We start from the raw sequence: 22986 nt of genomic DNA on the forward strand, positions 1-22986 counted from the left end.
AAGACACACCAGGGTCCTTTTGTCTCTATTTCTGTTTATTCTGTATCGTATTTTTTTCGAGCCATCAAGCGCCTTTATGTTGTGTTTTTGACAATGAAAGCATCTAACTGTGTGTACTCTATTGTGAGCCAATCCAAAGATGAAATGCTCGAGAATTTGTCTTACACTTTCCTTTATATTTGACAGAGCCTCGGCGATTGCCTATTCATTACGCCTAAGCATTTTAACATCCGGAGAAAATGCATTTAAAAACCATGTAAATATTGTATGTATGTATATATATACGGTAGCGCGCTAAACGCATCTAAACCACATTATGTATGGTCAAAAACAACGCGTTTTGTACAGCCTCCTATCCTCCAGACAACATATGCGCGTCGCTGCGTTCTCGGTGAAGTTCTCGTCGAGCGTGCGCACATCCACCTTCACGCACAAAGCGCTTCTGCTCAGGTTACTGTAAATGAGACCTCCACTCTTACAATTACCCATTTAATGGACTAAACTACCAAGAGGACCAGAAGCCATAACATGAAGAAACGCTACATGGATATAGGCAGGCTACGGAAAATGAAAAAAAGCAAACTCACAGAGAAGATTTCCGAAAGGTAAGACAACACGGCACTGCTTTGTTGTTTTGTTATTGCCCTTATGCGTTTTGCACCTGAATGGCTCGCGCTCGTCAATTCATTGAGCGATGCGCGGATTGATCTAAACAAATAAACAAACAGTGTCTGTTATTATTACCAATCGCATTTTAAGTCAGACGTAGCCTAATGCTGATTCTGATTCTAATGAATCCATTAGGCCAGATGGCTAATATTTTGCCAAAGAAAACAGAATTTTACGAGATGGCCACGTTACTGAAAATGTTATATGATACTAAAAATGATATCCCCGTATTATTCTTACGATCACCGTTGCATATTCTGTATCGTTTGTGCAATGGTGTTTATAAATGTGGCTATTGTTGATGTTAGCTTTTTCTAACGAGTTGTCTTTACATTATGTTTGAATGACAGTAGATTTTCTAAGAAAACGGACTGAAAACAGACAATTGGATAGGGCCTGAGACTAGACGAAAAAACAGACGGAAAACACGCGAATGTGTGTTGTGTTTTCTACGATAGACTAAGGATTGTGATGTTTACGAGTTGTATGAGCTAAATTACGGGTATAATAATAATATTATTTCATAAAATTCATAGCTTTGTTTTTAAGTTGCTGAGTGCATCTTTATATTTTCAATGTCGCTGCTTTCGTATTGTTCTCAATCACGTTACAATCTAGTTTCAAATGAGTGTTGTTAAAGATGATTGTCTTGTATTTAGTAGGCGTTATACAGAAATTAATGTGCACAGATTTCTTGCACAACGGATTCTTGTTCTTTAAATAGCCATGGCAAAACTGTAGATTTAGGTGCTGATGCAGAAGATGAAATGTTGTCATGGTTACCAAACACAAAGGGATGTGAAGGGCTGAAAGCGTGAACAAAGGAATGGAGCACAATAGATTATACGATCATCAACATATTATTTGTGAACTCTTGAAATACTATATGTGACTTTTTACTTGTTTTTCGTATAATTCCTCATAGAAATTCCTAATTGTTTTTTAATGTTGTCTGTCAGTCATCAAGTTTATACACAATGCGTAAAGGCATGCGAACTCGTTTTTGTTTTAGCATTTGTACAATGACTCGGTTTTTGAAGCTTGATTAGATCTCCGTAGACTTGAAGAGATGATTCATGTTGGCATTTTAAAAATATAATTGTAAATATTTATTTTATTATGAAAACGGTTTATAAAATACTGTAATACAATGATATATTAGCTTATGTATAATTAATTCACATTAATTTACACATTTCATGGAAATAATATATAATTTAATAACTTGTTCTATGTAGTTGAATGTAAATAACTTTAAATTTCCATTTTTTCAGCGCTTACTCTGTTCTGAAGTTGATGATCGTCTGGGTGCTGGTGCTGTTTGCTGACTTTATTCTGGAGTTCAGACTGGAATACCTGTGGCCCTGTTGGCTCTTTCTAGGAACCGTCTACACCACATATCACTGTCATGGGCTGGTAGGCAGTTTTCTGTTAATTTAATTTAAACATCCTTTACTTTTTATTGTCTTTTGTCCTTTGTCCTGGATAAATGTTCCTTATATAATATGTATGTGTGTATGCATAAACATAGATCTAAAATACAAACATAGACCGATAAAAAGAATACTTCATAGAATGTAAAGATGCTGATCACTCCTTTTTTTTCCAGGCCATCTGTGTGGTTTTTGTGTGTGCAGCGTTTACTCTGGACTTATTCTGTTTAATTTTTGTGCCGCTACACTGGCTGTTCTTTGCAGCCAGTACATATGTCTTACTCAACTATATGTGGCATACAGGTAACACCCGAACGCTTCAGATTAACTTCATATTGCAATACAGATAAAGATCTTAACCTCTGCCCCTGCATGTATTTTGGTGTTCCTGTTTCGTAGTTCCTGTTTATTTATTAATTTACCGATTTGCAGAAAAGGGAATCTGTATGTCAACTGTGACATTATGGATACTCTTAGTGTATATGGAAGCCTCTCTGCGGCTGCGGGACCTTAAAAGTCCCCATGCAAATCTGTCCCATCTATTTGCTGCACACTGGTAAGTTCTGATTGTCAATTTATTTCAGATCTGGACCTTTATATGTCATGCATGCAGCAATCACTTAATGAAACTCATTATTTCTCCCAGCATTGGTTATCCACTAGTGTATATGGGATTTGATGCAACATGCTACTTCACCAGTATGTTTAAGCTGCGCACTCAAAAATCCATTCTGAGTGAGAACGACCTTCACTTGGATCTCTTACAACAATCCCTACCTCCTTACAAGCACCTGTACCCAAAATTGTGGATGGAAGGTACATATAACTTCCTTCTATACATTTTTCCCTTTTCCAATGCGTGTAGTATTTCCAAAACCATGTCTTAATAGAAACTTTCTAAATTATACCCTTAGTGGGATATTTCACCCAAAAATGAAAATTCTGTCATAATTTACTCACCTTCAAGTTGTTCCAAATCTGTATACATTTCTTTGTTCTGATGAGCACAGAGAAAGATATTTGGAAGAATGCTTATAACCAGACAGATTTTGCCCCCCATTGACTCCCATAGAAGGAAAAATTACGTTATCATTTCTTTGTTCTGTTGAACACAAAAGACGACATTTTGAAGAATGAAGGACAGCGAACAGTTCTGGGGCACTTTTGACTACCATTGTCAATACATGGTTTTGATTCCATATCTTAATAATGTACTACACAAATTTAGTAATTCTTATACAGTATCACTTATACAGTTATGACAACACATAATATGATCACGTTTATATTCCTTCAAAACTATTACCTTGTGTTCACAGATCCCAAATTCAAGGTGACCAAATCCAGGCCAATGCAATACCAGTGTCCAAATGATGACATCACATCAGAGGACAAGCAAAATATGGAAGACTGTCTGCAAATCCACAGACTTCCTGGACGACCTGAAAAAGACACAAATCCACAAACTCCAGGGCCCAAGCACCGGGGAGGTGAACTTCATTTGGACTCTACATCCATGTTAGAAATCTCTGAAAACCTACCTCAGGAGGATCAGAGCACTAAAGCTCCTAGACCTCCCAAGAGCTCCCTGCCCAAAGTGCAGCGAGGTTCAGTAAACATCCCTAATAGCAAAGGGGAGAAAAGGCAGAAAGTCCCCAAAGCCATCAACTCTACAGGGGACCCTGCCGAACGGTGCTCAGCGAACATCTCAAGTCCTCCGAACCCACATGCTGACCAGATACTAAAGTACGTATCCAATTTATATGATTCAACAACAAAAAAGATATGATATTTTAGATTTATATTTATCTAATTTATTGCCAACAGTTTGTTTAAAGATAAATTAATAATAAATCTTTACAGAAAAAAATAAAATAACAGCCTCATGCAAAGCATTCTGGGAACCAGAAATCATCATCAGCCTTTTTCTGGTTTTTTTTCCTAATTTTGGTTCCCAGAATGCTTTGCATGGAGGCTGTTATTTTATAGTTTTTTTTCTGTAAAGATTTATTATTAATTTATCTTTAAACAAACTGTTGGCAATAAATTAGATAAATATAAATCTACAGTAAGTTACTGGCAACTAGCTGCATACATTTTTTTACAGTTGCAAACATATCATATATTTTTTGTTTTTTTCTGTAAAGATAAAGACTTGTTAATGTTTAATGTTCATTTATCTTTGAACAAACTGTTGCCATCAGTAAATTACATAAATGTAAATCTACAGTAAGTAACTGGCTAACCGCTACCAGTAATACTGTAAATTTCTACAGAAATCTTTTACAGTGCGCGTGCATCAGTTTGTACTACATTTGTTGTGTATTGATCTCCATCTGTTCTACAGGCTGGAGCAAGAGATGAGGAGAATAAAGGGCGAGCTGCAAGCGAGCAGACAGAGCGAGCAAGAACTGCGCAGTCACATTTGTAATCTCACCAACAGTGAACACAGTCTGCGGCCAGAAGTCTCACTGCTCAGACATGCAAATGAACTTCTGCAGAACAAGTGAGTTCTCTGATCTCTTCTGCTCTCTTTCTGTTGCTCTTGGCATTAGAACTCTGACTTGAGTGTTCTGTATTGCACTTAAAGTTTGACTTGGTGTTCATAATAAACATGTGGGTGTACTGTGTGTTCCAGAAGTTTATTTTATTAAAAAATGTTTCTTTGTTATATGAAGGTGATAGGAAAGATATGTTAAAGGGACAGTTCACAAAAAAATCTGTCATTATTTACTCACCTTCGAGTTGTTCCAAATCTGTTTAAATTTCAGAGAAAGATATTTGGAAGAATGCTTGTAACCAAACAGTTCTTGACCACCATTGACTACCCTAGTAGGAAAATTACAATGGTAGTCAAAAGTGCCCCAGAACTGTTTGCTTTCCTACATTCTTCAAAATATCTTCTTTTTGTTGAACAGAACAAAGAAATGTATAAAGCAATTTTATTATGGTAGTCACTGGTGGCCAATTTTGCCCTGAAATGTGTGTTGTAAAATAGTTTATTTTCTAAAATCTCACACACCATCTATTAATAAAGAACATCAATATTTAAAATTCTTGCACTGAAGTATCTGGTAACTATTATGGTAATTTAAATCTGAAAAATAGAACATACAGTTGCAAATAATTGATGTGCTACAAGGACATTTATGAAGCTTATACTGTAAATGTTTGGCTTGAACATGAAAGCTAATGGTGTTCATTTAAATTCTCTGGTGTGCTGCCATGCAGGATTCAGTGTCTGACAAAATCCCGACAGAAGGACAAGCAAAACGCTCCCCTGCTGGAGAAGAAAATCAGAATGGAAACAGAGGCTCGGCTTTCGGTAGAAAAACAACTTGCAGAAGTCAGAGCCCCAAAATTTGATGAAGCATCTATTTTGCTTCGAAATGCGTCACACAGGTAATTTTTATGTTAAAGCAACAGAATTCATGCAGTATGCATATATTAGTCATGCATTGCAATATAAACTAGTAATACTCTTTTAAAGAGGAAATAGAGAGTTGTTTTCCCAGACAGAACTTCAACAATTCAATGTTTTGGTCAACAATAACACAGTGTAACAAATTTTTGTTTCGCCCGACCTTTTTATAGTTCTTGTACAATTCTGTGGTGCTTATTATTGCGATAATATTTATTTTTATGTAGCATCAATGTTAAAGTGTATGTTTAGCTCAAGTAAATTTTGAGCTTACATATCATTAATTACAATATATTTTCACATATTTTAAAAATTATTTTCCAATCAAATAATTCTAGAAATTTTTGTAGCACAGGGAAGGTTGGATGACGATTATGGGTGACTACATCTGGAACTTGGTTTATGAGGACAGTATTAGTCATAAAAGATCAAAAACGAAACAAATGTACGACTCATTTTTAGTAACTGCATGTTAAACTGTTGTTTTGAGTGGTTTTGACTGTTGTTTTTGTGAGTACCGTCGATGGTAAAAAAATGTATGTGTAAATTTCTTTTTCAGCATGTTAAACTTCATAAAGAAACAGTAAAAATGAAAGCGAAACACAGCTTTTAAAAAATCTGTTACATCGTGTAATACACTATTTAACTTTTGTTTAGGTCAAAATGGGCTGCTTTCATTAGAAATGTGATTTCAACTGATCAAAGTAAACTTGATGGTATAAAATTGTGTATTTTTTCCATTATAGGCAAGAACACAGTGAAACTCAAATGCTGAGGAAAAAAGCAAAAGATCTAGATGCAGAGTACAAACAACTACAGCTGCAATACCAGGAGAAAGAGAATCGAATGATAGCTTTAGATAATGAAGTGGAGGTGAGTAACAGGGTTTATAGATTTGTTTCGTTTTTTTAGTTGTGATGGGCTGTTTGTGTTTTATATTTTAATGCTAAATCATTTGGACTCAGATAGCTTGCTGTGTTTGTAGTGTTGCTGTGTGAATGAAAGTTTCTGTGCAAAATCCTGCTTTTCACTGGTGTCTCTAGTATATAAAACATGCCCAGACAGAAGTCGGGTCTTTCAGAAATTGTGCAATCTGAGAATTTTTAGTGCCGTGATGACTTTAACATTAGTCAGGCTGAACTGAACTTGGATTTCATTGAAAATAAATCAAATACTTTTTGAGGAAATCAGCCTACAAATAGGTATTTAAAGATGTCTCTGCAGACTGCATAATAAGCGGGGTTAAAATACTTTAAAGGTGCTGTGTGTAATTTTTGGGAGGATCTACTGATAGAAATGCAATATAATATACATAACAATGTCTTCAGAGAGACCTTACACAATGAAGCGTTATGTTTTTATGACCTTAGAATGAGCTATTTCTATCTACGTACACCGTAGGTCCCTTTAGATGGAATTTACCATGTTGTTTCTACAGTAGCCCTAAACGGACAACTTGCTCTACGCGTTTCGTAAATACGTGATCTCCTTCAGCAAAGAAGCGAAAATGTGATGACATCTTAGTGCCGTGTTAGCCACCGTAGTGCTTCGAAAGGGAGGGATGGAGTGAGCCGTTGGTTGCAATTCACAACCTCACCACTAGATGCAGCTAAATTTCATACACTGGATCTTTAACAAAAAAATAAATTAGACAAATGAGATGTCAATATACTACTGTACTGTATTGTCCAATGCTGTTCCATTCTATAACCATCTCATATGTGCAATGATTCTCTCTAGACCCTCCAAAGGAGCAGATGTACAGAACAGGAGGCAGATGCCATGCTCTCAGCTCTCTCATCATTGCAGGACAAGGCACAGCATCTAGAGTACAACCTGAGCGCAGAAACCCGTCTCAAACTAGACCTCTTCTCTGCCTTGGGAGATGCCCGTAGACAGCTGGAGATAGCTCAAGGTTCTTCTTCTCATTTACAATGATTTCTTATGCATCTTTACAAATTTCTTAAGAGTATTACTGATCAAACAAGATTCTTTATATCTCACCCATTATTCCTCCGAGACTCAATATTTATTCTCCTTTTGTTATAGTTAAAATTGTAAAACAAGACCATGAAGTTCGAGAAATGAAGCAGAAGCTTGCAGAAGCGATGGCCGTGGCTCCAGGTTTGTCCTATGTGACCCCGCGGTCAGCTATGCCCCAGTACCTCAAGTTCTTCAACTCAGAGCGCTACATGCTGAATCCCAGAGCGCTCATGTACCAATGTCTAAAGAAATAAGGCCAGCAAGGACAAATCGGACGGCTTTTAAAACATTTTTGGACTCCTCTTTGACATTCCAAACTTGGGGGCATCTTAAAGCTACAGGATTTGCCTGGAAACTTTGCGTTTGACAATGTCAACAGCCCCTGGCGAGTCTACGGGTGTACTGATTTAAGCAAAGACACCCAGGCCAGTTACGGGTGACCTTGCTCTGAGCCAATGATTCAAGATGAAAATGAAATTTGACTGTAAATACATAGAGATATCCAGCGGAAGACCATCAAATACTGAGCGAACCGCTGTAAGCTTCGTAAACAGCAAGATATCAGTATGAAAAACACTTGACGTACGTGATGTGAGTTCATGAGGAGAACAGGATATTTTGTGTTGAGTGTACGACAAAGAGGCAAACGCAACACAGCCTTTCTGTGCCTCACCATTTATGTGAATTCAGTTTCTATAACAAGCCAATATCAAATGTAAGTCAGTATGTGAATATTTGAGTGCTTTGTACTGTTTTGTATTCTTTTTACATTACACACGTTATAAAGGAAGTAACCAACACCCAAAAACGTTTGTAGGTTTTCATGTTTCTGAAACCGTTGCCTTTTTTATGTATCACCGGGATGTTTTTTATGAGAAGTTTATTTTTCTGCCTTGACCATTTTTTTTCTAAACCAAAATGAAATAACGGTTTTATTTTGTAATTCTACTTGTGGGTCTGCATGCCAATTTATGTAAAATTATTGTTTTGGACAAAAAAAAAGTTTCGATGTCTAATTGTGCAAGGGCTGTTTTCTTCCAATGATTCTGGAAGCAGTAATAAAGTCATTTTCAATGAGAACCTTTTTTCTCTTAAAACACCCCAGCATTTTCAAATTCTATAAAATATGACGCGCGCACACACACACAGAATAGTTTTTGTCTATATCTCATCTTTATATCAAGAAAGGGTGCAACTCTGAAAAGATACGGTTAAGAGATGTAAAAGAAGTTTTCCAATATTTTGCATGATACAAAAACTAAACACTCAAATAATAAACTCGTGGTTCTGGCCTCAGTATTTCACAGAGCAAGATTCATAAAAGCCTGTTGTTTCCTTCACAGCCACACAGAATGAATCATGCTTTTCCATTTTATAATGATAGCATTTGTCTTCGCTGGCCTGCATTACCACAATTTCTTTGAGGAAATTGCTTTTGAGTGTGCCAAGCATCATCTCCATTGTCTGATGTCTGAAGCAGTCAACATCTTGGACAGTTTGCAACAAAAAAGAAACCCATCTCAACAAATTGTTAAAACAAATAAACCACTTTTTCCCTTTCAAACGACAGCAATTGGATATCGCCATATTTCATGTATTGTTCAAATTAGTAGCTTGTAACAGACAAATGCTGATGTACCATTAAGATGAACTCAGATTTTATTGAGGTAACAAGCATATGTTTGGAGTTTTAATATGCTGCAAATGTGCCATAAAATTATTACATGCAGACCAGATGGTGGCTGGACAGTTTTCGTAAGAAAAAAAAAAACAGGATCTGCACAATGTAAAAAAAAATGATACAAGCGTTTGTCTATGGGTCTGACCACAGATTGATTGTGTCTTTGTTGAAGGCACATTTTAACACATTTGGGGCTCTGCAGATCATTACTTTTATACTGAAACTCATAACCGTGTCACATACGTGGGAGACAAAAAGGAAAAATCTAAAAACCAAATCAAGTGCACTTCTCTTAGAAAGCATTAAAAAAGCTACATTCACAGGAAGAAGAAAAAAAACAGCCGCCGCAAAGTCAAAAGTGAAACATTTAAAGATAGATCATACGCCTTTAGATAAATAATCGGTTTGCTATTTTAACTTTTAATGTTTCGAGAACCCATTTCCTTTCACAGTCTTAGTGGATCTTGCGTAGGTTAACAATTCATTTGTACCTTAAAGGTACATTTCTCATTAAAATGGAAACGCATTCCTCTGGCGAAGACGAATGACAGAGGGAGACTCGAGAGACCAACTGAAAACATGTGCCTAAAAAGACAACATAAGGTTTGCACTTCAGCAAATCCTTGAAGTAACAGATCCCACACATAATGTAAGCAAAAATGCTCTGAAAAACAGCTTGTAATACTGACTTAAATAATAACCAAGTCATTTTTTTTCTTCTTTTAAAACAGAAGCAGACTGCTACACCGACACAATAAATGTATATGGGAACTATCCGCCAACACTTTCCGCCACATATAGTGGTGTGAAAAACAAGAGTGTAGGGGTCGTTTTGTTTTCAAGGCTCAGTTCGAGGCATCTGGATCTCTCCCCGCAGAGCTCGCACACAATCCTCTGAGTGATGGAGCGCTAGAGTTCTGTCCCGTGCGTGAAGATAAAATGGTGGCGAGAAGCTGGCAGATTCAACCCTCTGCTACGAGGAAACGGTGACAGGATTTAGAGAGCCGTTACGGCTGTAGAATTTTGAGAAGGCCTCCTCCAGCACAGTTGCGAGACGTGGCTGATCCCCCTTAGGAGAGACAGAGATAACAGATATCTTAGAACAAGAAAGAGACTCTCTGTATTGAACATACGAAGCAAATACAGCTTTAGAGCTGGTGAGTTGAATTCATCTCAATGAATCAGTTTTGAATGAATCAAAAGAATGCTTCTAATATGATACATGAAACGCAAACACTGTACATGCAAAAGTACTATTTCTTCTAAAGACAGTCCAAACAAAAATCCATGTGGTACAGATGGTATAGCTGACGCTTGCACTAGTGTTGCGATGCCAAACCGTTGTGGTATTCTGTAATGTTTGGCCCCAGTCCGAGTATTAATAAAGCCGAGAAAGTGTTATTTCTGGTTTTAGGACAGCTAATCCAGAATCTCGGCTTTGTTTGCGGTTCTTATTAGCTTGCTGTTTATGTCATCTCCCTCTTCCATCCTCACTTTTCCAGGAATCAGTGACTGCTTGCTCCAACCATCTCCTCAAACAAACAACTGAATTATTGATTCATTGCTTGAAACAGTTTATTAAAAATGTTAGCGCAACTGCTTTAAAAAAATAAGCAAACCTGAGCCAGAACATTGTGTAACACCACCAGTAGTTTGAGCTATTAAAAAATCCAAATGCCCACGCACGAAGAGCAATGTCATCGTATTTGGCATAAAAACTAAGAATGTACATCAGTAGCTAGAAAAATGACGCTGCTAATACGCTGCCTAAAAATGAACACCACGAGATCCAGGCTTATCGAAATTATATACAGATGTCAGAAAGCCATCCAATCCTTCGTCACATTTTATTATCAGAAGGTGTATTATATCTCGAGCAGATCCAGAAATCTCTTACCTCACTAATGAAGCCAAGCTGGACCAGTTCCACAGCCAACTCCTGTACATTCTCATCTAAAAACACACAGAGCACACATCTTAGCTTTCGGCAGTCCTGTGCCAATGCACAACACCGTCCGCTTTTCTAAAATCCTAATTCTGATGATTCGTTATGATACAAGACACCAATCGGTAGGGATTGTGACCCTTGAGTCACAATTTTGTGTTAGGGATGTTTACCCTTGAGTCACAAAAATTGCCTATTGCAACTTTAAAACGGTGCATTATTAAGCTTGTGTAAATAAAGAAGTTTCACTGCACAAAGACTATACAAGCATAACGCCAGAGAGATGTTGTATATAAGTATGCAGGTGTGAATGCTTGGCCAATGAAATGTAAGCTTTACTGTGGCTGTAACAAACCACAATACTGGAGGAGGCAGAAGAGGTACGTTCATATAACTATTTGTCTATTTGTGCCATTAAAGGGATATTTCACTGGCAAATCAAAATTTCCCAAGGTTTTACTCGCCCTCAAGGCATCCTGCTGAATGTGACTTTCTTCTTGAAGAATAATGCAGTCGAAGTTATAATACGTATCATTTTACTTCCAAGTGGTAGAATGGAAGTGAATTGGCATCGACTTTTTGAAGCTCCAAAAAGTGCATCCAAAGATCAAAGAACTGCTCGACACGGCTCTGTGGTCTTAACAAAGGTCTTCTGAAGTGAATCGATGCGCTTGTTTAAGAGAAATATCCATATTGAGAGCGCTATTAACGTTCCGGCAAATGATTTTTCATCCTATTGGAACAAAACAAAAAATGCCGCGTTCGTCACCTGAACTTACGACACGCTTGCATTATTTGCCGGAAAAACAAGCCTCAGGTTTACATGCAGTCGAGGGATAACGGAAGCTAGACATCAACGTTAATAGCGCTCTCAATATGAATATTTCTCTTAAACAAACGCATCGATTCGCTTCAGAAGACCTTTGTTAAGACCACGGAGCCGTGTCGACCAGTTCTTTGATCGATGGATGCACTTTTTGGAGCTTCAAAAAGTCAACGCCCATTCACTCCCATTCTACCACTTGGAAGTAAAATGATACGTGGTATTATAACTTCGACTGCATTATTCTTCAAGAAGAAAGTCACATTCAGTCAGTATGTCTTGAGGGCGAGTAAAACATGAGGAAATTTAGATTTGCAGGTGAAATAACCCTTTAAACCAGATGTGTCATTCCAACATCTATAACGGTAGCTATAGCTACAGTTCAAACTAGCTATAAATATATTAACCATTTAACTGTTTTTTTTTACATTTATTTTTGGCCTTTTGTCTTTATTTTTATACAGAGGTAGAGAGGACAGGAAGCGAAGTGGGAGATAGAAGGGGTGGGGCCGGGAATAGACCTCGACTGGAACTCGGGTCACCCGAAGTGCAGTTGCGCTACATGTCTGGAGCACTGTCCACACGGTCACAGGCTCCGACCCATTAAACTAGTTTTAATTCTAATCTAGCTATTGTGAACCAAAAAATGTCACTAACTTTTGTGGAAAATATGCTGATCAATTGCACTCAATGTACATAATCCCGTTTTCTCTTTTTTATTCACAGACAAAATGTACATTTGTTTTGCTTTTTTAATAAAAAGACTTTGATAAAAAGAGTAAACAGTTAAGTGTAATGTTCATTATAATTCACTTTGTGGGCCGTTCACACAGAACACATTTTTAGTAATTATACTAAAATTATTCCTCAATGTTATTCAATAGCAGCACTCAATGTAAGTTCCAAAACAGTGGATCAATCAGAAGAACACAGAGGCAGGGCAAGTAACGCAAGCTTTTGTTTACAATGACAAGTTGGCTTGGCAACTGTTTGGCTATTTCTGTTTTTCGTTTGTTAAGTATGATGTCGCACACTAATGCTTGGGAACTGTAGTGTACACTGTACGTTTATGAAAGTTTAACTTAAATAAGTCATATGAATAAATAGTGCTCATTAATGGCTGTTACTTAAAACGAGTAAAGGCTTAGACCAGCGGCAATTGCACAAAGCGAGATGAAAAAACTCCTGGGTGGCAGAGCAAGTTTCGGGTTGACAAAACCAGACAAACCCAACCTGGTTTGAATCAGGTTCAGCTGTTGCACAACGCTTAGTATAAACGTTCTCTGTCAACTCAGGTTTTATCCAGAGTTCATGAGGCCCGTGCAATATACTTTACATACTGAAGCTTGTATTTATACGTACAGTATATAGTTATATTTATTTTAATGCTTTGTTTATTATTAATTGAATAATATTTATCAACTCGTAATAATTATAGGAGTTATACATCATTATAATCAATAAAATATAAATATAATAAACAATTAGCAGCAAAAGATTTTCCTCTTACATCTTATCACTTTAAACTTTTTTTAATTTGAGGTAAGAAACAAGGGGAGTGGCTTCACTGCGTCAGATGTCATTTTGCTCAGAGCTGATTGGTCCAGTTTTGGTTTGCGATCTCTAACCCAGAATTAAACATGCTCCGGAGCAGGTTAGCTGTGTAGTGTAAGTTACCATGGCGACAAAACCCGCCCCAAACCAATGCACCTTCTTGAGCCCAAAAACTCAAGAGTATGCTCAAACTAAATGCGAACTTACCTGGGTATAAACCGAAACCGGCTTTGTGCAATAGGCCTCTGGAAACCGTATTTCTTACATCACGACATAATAACCGGACTGCAACATGTCAAAAGCGCATCTCGAGACCCGCATGTTCTGCGATGCACTTTTTTTAACAATTCCTTGTGTTTTTAGATGCAAAGAAGTGTTCTGTGGGAACAGCCCTTTACTGTTCACGTATAAGCATAATGGCTTTAGACTGATGAAATACTTACTTGGCGCTAAATCACAACTCAAATGTCGGTTCAGCTTATCCTCCAGTTTTAGCAATAACGTCAACTGTAAAAGACAAAGTGAGAAGTAATGAATGTCAAATACTTGGTTTTACCTTAAACTAGACTAGTTTACATTAGCCCAACAATGCAAGAAAGACTTACATGATGCTTTGCTCCTTCCTCCACAGGCTCGATGTTGCACTGCATTTGTACGACCTTAACAAAGACATGTCGTCTTTAACACAGATGGTAAATGACAGTTCATTTTGCTGAACTGACTGTAACTACCCACTTAGATTTGGTTCGGAGGAAACTAGGTAGGTAAAATAATAACTGGGTAGTAACTAGGTACTAACACTGAACCTACCCCTAAACCTAAACTTATACCATGAAATGACCTTATACTACCCAGTTCTTTCTTAGGTAAGTACACGTACTGGAAAATTAAGTGTAGATATATACACCATATAATAAGTCACACAGAGAGTCTAACTGATAGCAGGGGAAGGTGAGAAAACTGTGAACCCTCCCCCATTCACCAGCTCCGTAATTCATTCCATTTCTCACCTTCCTGGTCTCCAGTTCTGCAGGCTCAGGCGTGGGCGTTTTGACGGAGGGTGGTACGATGGGGGACTTGACAGCCTCCTGCTGGGGCTGCTGTGGGCAGGGAATGCCGAATGCAGTCAGCGGATAGATTCCATTCCTACAGCATGAGAATCAAGAGCACGGTTCTTAATGACATCACTCATGAATGCTTGCTTGATGTCAGCAAGAATGACAAAAGCAGAACTTTGGAAGATTATAAAAGCTGGTTTATTGAAGTATGTAGGCTTAGTTGGGTTTGGATCGGAGATCCTTTACATTTCAAACTGCTCACCTCACATCTTCAAGGAACTTGTCAAGCTCCAATGCGGGAAACTGGGAGAGTCTAAAGTAAAGAGACAGGATTATAGAAGCTTTAACATTCATCTTATTTGATCCATTTCAACATAAAACCAAAAGAATCTATGCAACTCACTTTAGCTGGACCTCCTTCCTTTCCAAGATTACTTGGTTAGGGTCCATGTTCTTGGTAATTTCCTCCAAAGCATTTTCAGGGATCATGTCTAGAATCCAGCCAAAGGAAAATTTATTTGAATCGGTTGAGTGCAGCCGTATCCCATTCATAAAGGTCACATACGCGACTGAATGGCAATTAGATTAGCTTAGTGACTCACGCTGGTGAGCGACGATACAGTGTGCTGCCAGTAGTTTCAAAAGAGGCACTTCAAACAGAGCTTGATGGAAAAGCAGCTCTCTGGCTGTGGGCCTCTTTCTGGGGTCCACCTCCAGACACTTCTGAATAAACTCCTAAAACACACCCACACAACATGTGTCAAAAACAGCAACATGAGACTGCACACGAACCATAAGCATATAAAGCAATTTACCTATTTAATCAAATAAAGCCCCTTGACTCTACATGAAGGGGATTTTCTGTAGATCATCTCAGAGTATTGTGCTAGCAACTGTGTTTGCTCCTGTACTCACTCTCTGCAGTGGGTCCTCCAGAAATTGGATGGCACTATTAATGGCTTCATGTGACACATATGAAGACTCTCCGTTACTCTGGATCTCCAGCACAGCCATCTAACAAACAGAGTGAGGAAAAAACTTGAATGACTGGTGCGGACAGTATGATGCCCTGATAGGATCCAAAGCCCACATTAAACAAACTGCTCACCTCTAAGGCGCACATTCCAAAGGAATAGATGTCCACGGCTGTGGTGACATTGGCAACAGCTGAAGTTGATGAGGGAAGAGGACAAATTGTACTAAGACACCTTCAAAGAACATAAGTACTAAAACAAGACTAGAAAGGCATTGTGGTGACCTTAAAGAGATACATCACTCCATAAAATAACACTTTCCTTATTATCCTCATGTCATGGAACAAAAGAAAACGAATCCTGATGCCTTATTTTTCCTCCTTATTCCCCATTCACAATAGAGGTGAACGTGAAGCAAAAGGCCTTTTTCACGGACGCTAGGAGGCACATCCGGTTCAGCGTTAGTTGTGTAAATCTATTTCCGGCAGTATGTACACAAGTGTTTTAGCAAAGAGAGACTACAGACAATTGTAACCCAAATCAACGAAAATCTAGAAGCATTCTAAGGGCGTTTTCACACCTGTGTATCGATTGCTTTGTTCCGAAAATAGGGGGTAAATCGCTACAATATTTAAATTAATTTTAGTTCGGTTTGCATTCACAAGGCAATATTTCCAAACGGACCAAACTTTGTTAATAAAAGTCACGTGCGAGTAAACTCTCATTCGATTGGTCAGAGTGCATCCGTTTATTTTCCAGCCGGTAACGCGGGTGATAATGAGCGTCAGCTGCGCGTCTCTCACGGCGGAGCTCGGGAAGCATAAATGGAGGAGAAGGACGAGAGAGAACCAGGCCTGGATTTTATGTTATGTTTTATTGTGTTTGTGTGGCCGGCAGTCGACTGTGAGGGAGCTGTCAGCACTTTACTTTCGTTTTGTTGTTTGTTTATTTTATTAAAAGTTTGGTTTAACGTTCGCCGGTTCCCGCCTCCTTCCTTCCTTACTTTGAACATTGTTACAGGGAGCCATTAGCAAAACAATCCCTTTCGCGTCACGCAACTTTACATAATTACCCATCATACATTGTGATACAGTCTGGTTCGTTGGTCCGTTGGGTCGGATGGCTTTCACACGTCTACCGAACCGCTCCAGAGTTCGTTTGCAATCGGGTAGAGACCACCTTATTCAGGCGGTCTCGGAGCGATTGTTTTGTGGCGGATCCTAGCGCGATTGCCGTGTTCACATATGCCTAAACGAATCGAACCAAGAGAGAAAACGCACCAGGTTCCGAAACAAACCCTTATGTGTGAAAACGCCCTTATATTATACATTATTATTTTTTACTTTTTTCAAAGTTTGCAATAGATATCATGATACTACTGTTATCATGAATTATTTTTGGCCATGACAATAATGTAGTCAAAATCTAATATTGTGACAGCCCTAACATGTATATTTCTCACTGTGTATCATAAATCATTTTTGTAAATAGGAATAGGATATTATTGTACAAAGGAGTGTGAAGAAAGTGGTATATTCCAGTGGGTGAAAGTTCATTAAGAAATACATTCTAGAGGGATTTCACATCTGTGCCGATCTCTCTTTCCTTTAGTGTGGGTCTGTGAAACATTCTGTGTGCTATGAGTCAAGTAATTGAAATAAAAATACTAAGCCAGTGCCCTCACTTATAAATACAAGATTAACACAATATAAATACAAATAATCTTTATCAATTTCTTATAGTTTTTTAACAATAATGTAGTTTTGTTTATGGTAAAACATTCTGTCTTTAAATCTAACAAACATAACACACATCATTTCTGCAGTGAAATTGTCATTTGTATTGTATCGTACTATGTATGTTAGTTTGACACAAGTCTTTATGAAGCGTCTGTGTTTCCACAGGAGTAGTGTGCTGAATCCATTACATTAACTTAATGGTCTCCTTTGGTCAACATGGTCATGGAAACCCGGGCGTCAGTGACGTATCTGACTGTGTTTACATATGTCTTTAGGAGGCTTGTGTCAAAATCACACAGTTTATGTGACTAATTGATAGATGTGAAGATAGATTGGTTTGGTGAAAAGGGTTTTAAAATGATGCAGTAAAGATATCAGGAATAATATAGCGGAATAAATAGTCAGTTTTAGACCTAAGATTTAATCTTGATGGTCTGAAAGAGGAAGTGTGTATTTGTTATCATGTGGCGAGTGATTTGGATCAGAAAGATTAGANTTTAATTAAACCCCATTTACAGCCATATTAACCTAATAACTTAACATGACTTATATAGGGATGTACCAAGACTGGAGAAAATCATTTACAGTGCTTACAATAATACGCTATTAAAATATAAAGACATAATAGTAGAACATATCTGTATAGGTGCAACCCAATAATATAACTGCATTCAGTAATGCACATACTAACTGAATAGCACACATACTAACATTAGGCAACTGCATACTTTAAATCACAGTCAACAATGACAAATATTCCAGCAATTCTCATGAGACAAAACAGCAGCATTCATACCTTCTCATTCATGGTCTTGTGATTCTTCTTAGTCTTTTTTAGAAACTGCTTAAGACTCCCAGAGGACATGTATTCTGTTATAAAAATAACCTAAAAGATGGTGGGGGGAAAAGGCTTTTCAATATCTTACACTACTCTAAATGGCACTTTTAAAATAATGAGTTTCTCAATAATAAAGTTTCTCACCCTGGCTCTGTTCTCTTTCACATCTGCCCAGTACTTGTGAAACTTCACTATATTCAAATGTTCCAGCTGGATGAGGTTATCAAACACTGTCTTCACCTTTTCCTGAAAAACAAAAATATACAATTTGTCAGATCAATCTTTTAGGGAACCGTTTAACACAAACAGACAAATCATGCGTTTATGGAAATGCAATCAACAACGTGAAAGGCAAAACTTGTCACAAAGCAACCTCTAAAATTACTTCTTGAATTCCATCGTGAGGGTCTGCCAAGCAGAGAGGTGAGGGGGTGCAGTGTGTGGACGGGCCAAACAGATGGCTGTCCACAACTCTATGCCAGACATTAATGAATAGAGCTTGTTTAAATAGTGCTTCCAGGCAACGGCAGTTTGCAATAAGCTATCTTATGGATGACCTTTTAACATTTTTAAAACTTAAGAGACATTACCACATAGTTGCGTAACCACGCTGAATGTTTTATAATTCTATCCATTAGAAGCTGAGGGCTCTGAGGGAGAATGCGGTTTCCATAAAGGCTTGGCATCGAACAGGTCAGACCACTTTGTTTAGGAAACTTGCACCCAAGAAAAGCATTACGAACACACTTGATCTCTGAAGGAGTCAACCTGCCCTATATGACTCATGGTAAGATAATCAACGCTAATCCAAATTCATACCATTCTCTATTACTAACCATGAATACAGGAAGCAGCAGATTTGCATTTGGTGCAAAGTATGAAGATAACAATCATCAGTGAACTTTCATGCTGGGTGTGCTCAGACTGCTCACATATCCTGCTTTGGTATTTTTAAAGCCCCACCGCAATGCTTTGGAACGCGCAGCATTATTTGATGTGTTGACGTAATTTCGACTGAAAAATGCAGAGTGTGCGAAGACAGTGACCCCGCCCTCTTTTAAAATAACCAATAGCGTTTCGTTTGCGCCACACAGTCAGCTTGGCAAAGCTGCATTTAACAGTGTAATAGCCACAGTGGTGTAAAAATGTATCGAAAAGAATAAGATCTGTGATACCAGTGATGTGTCATTTGAAGCTTGTTATTTACGTTGGTGAGTGACACTGCCGTTTGTCTTCTCCTTTACTCATCAAGGCTGCGATGTCCGATCTCTTCCATAGAGCCTTAACCTACAACATTTGGTGTAGACTTTAAATGGGTCCGAAACGTTTTGTTTTCTCAGCGGATTTGCGCGTATGATCAGCTCTGTGCTATCGTGTCTCTGAACCGGAGGACACTCACGTGCAACCGCTCGTGTGACGCTAACACAAAATTAAGATTGTTAAATATGTTAATGGTTACACTGTCTGGATCATCCCCTTTTTCCCATCTAGTGCATTATGTGTCATACACCATGTAAGACATAATAAATGTGCGAACAAGTGGCTGATTTGAAGCAACGCTTCCGCAGCTCTCATAGTGAAGGGGGTGGGACTCTTTGGATTCTAAAGCGGATTTGATTGGACGAGAACTTTGAGGCTGAAGTGTAGTGTGACGTCGTGGAATTTCTAGATTTTGTCTGAGCGCACGCGCCAGACTGTCAAATTTGAATGCTTATATCTTCTAAATGTGAATTTAGGATGCGCGTAGGAGCTTATTGACGTCCTTATTGCTAACTTACTTTTAACAAAAGGAAAAAAAACTTTCATTTTGATTTCACTGGGGCTTTAAATAAACAAACCAGTTAATTCTAGATGCTGCCCATAGGAAAGTTGAGCAAATATGACTTTTTCTTTGTTAACATGCTCTTATGTTTTTAATATGCTACATGTTTTAACTCTCATTCGGGTCATACAGGTCATGTGAATATTCCGCCGCTGTTCTACATTCATTTGAAATTTCTACATAACTACCTGTCAGCAAATTTTTGCCATAACAAAGACAAAGCAAGCAAACGCCGAGAAATCCGTTTAGTTCTACCTCCTGTACTTTATAGTTCTTCCGCTCAGAAAACATGACCTCATTCCACACCACCTCCACGCCTTCCTCTGTGTCCATGGCAAGGTAAGCATTGTCGATACCTGGTACATTACGCTGGTTTACCTGTGGAGACAAAAAGAGCTTTAAAACACGTTCAAAAACACACACAGCAATCAATGAACCTATAAAAACTTCCATAACTTCCCCCTCAAATACAAGTGTTAGTGGTATGAAACTCTATTAAAAAAAAACTGATCAACTTGTAGGTCTATAAGCTGCACACAGATCGGTACCTCTTCTCTCCGTTTCTGCCAGCGCCCACAGGGGCTTTCCTCCAGAATCTCTGATTCATCTTCGCTCTCCTCCTCCTCATCCTCAGTTGCGGGTGGTGCAGACTGCGTTATGGTGGATACGGGGGGAGACACTGAAGAAACCCCCTGAGCTGGAGGTGGTGAGGCAGTGGAATCGGACTTGGCGTCCATCGTGGACGCGGGGGCAGGCGCGGAGGTCTGTTTTGCTTCTTCCGACATCACTGAGTGATAACTGAGAGCCCTGACCGGAACCGCCACAAAAATGAAGCCTGGCTCAACCTCGAGGGCAGGAGGCAGAGAGCTGCAGGAGAGAGTCAACAGTATAAACATTATTATAGATTTTAATCTCTTTTTTTATTTTTCCTTAAGATAGTTAATCTGTTACTAAGAATGTATCGAAAACATGTGATATTGCATACTGTGACTGTAAAACAGTGTTGGGTGTAACTAGTTACTAAGTAATTAGTTACTGTAATTTAATTACTTTTCCCTTGAAAAAGTAAAGTAAGGGATTACTCTTATTTTTTCTGTAATTTAATTACAGTTACTTCTGATGTAATTAAACTAAATACTTTGTGTAATATGTGTGTGCAATAGTGGAATTTACATAAAAATTCAAAGTCTAACTTTAAAATCTGTGCTTTAATGTATAATTCTCACATTTGTAATACTTTGGTCAGTTAATAATACTACTTTATGTAGTTTAATGTTATATATATTTGAATGAATTAAATAAGCCGTTTCATGTCTATCCTTCAATCACTTAACTAATCAAGGTTGATATAAGATATAGAAAGTAATAAGTAAGAAGTAATTAAATACTTTTTGGAGAGAGTAATTTGTACAGTAATCTAATTACACTATTGAATATGTAATTAGTAACTAGTAATTAATTACTTTTTCAGAGTAACTTACCCAACACTGCTGTAAAACTAACGTAAAGTACGTGGCTCACTTCATAGATATCTGATTTACAAATAAATGTATTCAATGTATCATTCATTTTGCGTGTGCTCTATTTTTAGAAGTAAGAAACAACAGTTAAAATAAATAAAGTAACTTATATAAGAAGATATATTATACACGCTCATACAGAACACTATGAACGTCACTTGAACTTGACCAAGTTTTAACGGACGACAAATCAGAACGGACGGAGGAAATGACGATTATAAGTGGTAACTCGGTGTCACTGTGCCAGATTCAGTTCCAAGTTTAACACTTTACACTTGATGATGACAACAAAACAAACAAATGTATAAAAGCTGTTGAACATTAGCAGATATCTGTTTACTGTTTACATTTTTTCTGCGGGTTGTGTCAGTGCTGTCCTCAATTCAACCACAGTACGAGTGTTAAACACACAATAAAAAGGTGAACAAAACACGTTACTATGCACATTATTAAACAGTAAATCTTTATAATCTTACCGTAGTTTATCCTGAGATGAGTGGCGTATCCAGCTCGCCGGAAGCAGCTAACGTTAACCGTCACTAGCTAAATTTAACAACACAGAGGTAGAAAGGTCCTCAGAGAAAGATGAAAAACATTGAATCCTCAAGTGCTGTACGCCCGTGTATGATCTCTGAGCTTTATTACAATAATAACGAAATAAAACACGAAAAACGGTTTAGTTCTTTAGCCGCTACACGGGAACGAGGCTAGCAGTGTGAGTGTAAGTTAGCTCTGCGGCCTTCGGTATAACAACCGAATTAATAGCAAAAACAGCTTCTGTAAGACGATATGATCGACGAGAGAAAAAGTAGCAAGTGTCTTTAAGATTTCAGGATTGAGCAAAAACACAACCACCAAAAATGTGAATTTACTGGCTGACAGATTTGACGTGGTTAATCGGATGGCCGCAAAAGCTACACTCCCGGATATCGCTTTCTTCTTCAAAGTACTCCCAGAACGACTTGTCTCCTAAAAGACTTCAGTATGCGACAGTTAATTAAATATACATCAAGGTCTCCCGAAAAAATACACGGAAATGGCGACAGCTCTGAGAGCTTAGATAGCGGGCTGTTTGCTTTATTCCTGCATGCACCTCCTCCTCTGTCGTTTATCAAGTGAGTATAAATCAGCGGCGAGTGCGCACAGCGACATCTGTTGGAGCTTCTCGTGATTTAACTGTGTGTTCTGCATGACCTATGAGAGTAGGCCTATACAACACAAATTAAAAATACAAAATGAAAACAACAAATTAAATGTTTGCACACATGCATTTTATGTACAGTATTCTTTTGTAGTCTTGTAGTTTGTGTATAATACTTAGTTCTTATCTTAGTTTTTATTCTACGTTTAACTATATGTAAGACAATTTAATTATACAGTTAAGGTTATGTCCTGTGTTGTCTTATAGCACACTGGTCTTGGAGGAACATCTGTGTACACACTGTATTTGGCTGAAATGACAGTAATGCTTCTTTCGAAAAATCAATATAACTTCCATTTAAACCATTACATTTCTTTAAAAAGAT

General features: G+C 37.9%; 2 protein-coding genes across 3 annotated transcripts; one reads left to right on the forward strand and one right to left on the reverse strand.

Moving 5' to 3' along the window:
- Nucleotides 1–184: 184 nt before the first annotated feature.
- si:dkey-12h9.6 (macoilin) lies at nt 185–8586 on the forward strand. 2 transcript variants are annotated; one of them, XM_057353877.1, is made up of 11 exons: nt 185–605; nt 1944–2085; nt 2279–2405; nt 2502–2658; nt 2749–2918; nt 3422–3848; nt 4450–4608; nt 5334–5504; nt 6270–6396; nt 7264–7438; nt 7573–8586. In XM_057353877.1, exons 1-11 carry the CDS (start codon nt 529–531, stop codon nt 7758–7760), a joined length of 1920 nt encoding a protein of 639 aa, XP_057209860.1. In that variant the 5' UTR covers nt 185–528; the 3' UTR covers nt 7761–8586. The 2 variants fall into 2 exon arrangements, with proteins under 2 accessions (XP_057209860.1, XP_057209861.1); XM_057353878.1 differs by having other exon boundaries at nt 186–605; nt 2535–2658.
- A 77-nt stretch (nt 8587–8663) lies between these two features.
- Nucleotides 8664–22567, reverse strand: nrbp1 (nuclear receptor binding protein 1). Its single transcript, XM_057353274.1, has 16 exons — nt 21937–22567; nt 20489–20807; nt 20196–20318; nt 18263–18364; nt 18077–18166; nt 17544–17559; nt 15676–15734; nt 15483–15581; nt 15170–15302; nt 14971–15058; nt 14830–14880; nt 14520–14655; nt 14115–14168; nt 13953–14016; nt 11085–11140; nt 8664–10256 (listed from the first exon to the last, which is right to left on the reverse strand). The coding sequence occupies exons 2-16, from the start codon at nt 20723–20725 to the stop codon at nt 10161–10163; spliced, it is 1404 nt and encodes a 467-aa protein (XP_057209257.1). The 5' UTR covers nt 20726–20807; nt 21937–22567; the 3' UTR covers nt 8664–10160.
- Nucleotides 22568–22986: the final 419 nt, after the last annotated feature.

This window comes from Triplophysa rosa, linkage group LG15, assembly GCF_024868665.1.
Source record: "Triplophysa rosa linkage group LG15, Trosa_1v2, whole genome shotgun sequence".
Classification (NCBI taxonomy): domain Eukaryota; kingdom Metazoa; phylum Chordata; class Actinopteri; order Cypriniformes; family Nemacheilidae; genus Triplophysa; species Triplophysa rosa.

Coding starts and splice junctions, on each gene's coding strand:
- nrbp1 (XM_057353274.1), bottom strand. CDS start 20,725: ATGTCGGAAGAAGCAAAACAGACCTCCGCGCCTGCCCCCGCGTCCACG. Junction 14,017..14,114: donor AGGAAGGAGCAAAGCATCAT/GTAAGTCTTTCT, acceptor TGTCTTTTACAG/TTGACGTTATTGCTAAAACT. Junction 10,257..11,084: donor AGCTTGGCTTCATTAGTGAG/GTAAGAGATTTC, acceptor GTCTCTCCTAAG/GGGGATCAGCCACGTCTCGC.
- si:dkey-12h9.6 (XM_057353877.1), top strand. CDS start 529: ATGAAGAAACGCTACATGGATATAGGCAGGCTACGGAAAATGAAAAAA. Junction 606..1,943: donor ACAGAGAAGATTTCCGAAAG/GTAAGACAACAC, acceptor CCATTTTTTCAG/CGCTTACTCTGTTCTGAAGT. Junction 3,849..4,449: donor CATGCTGACCAGATACTAAA/GTACGTATCCAA, acceptor TCTGTTCTACAG/GCTGGAGCAAGAGATGAGGA.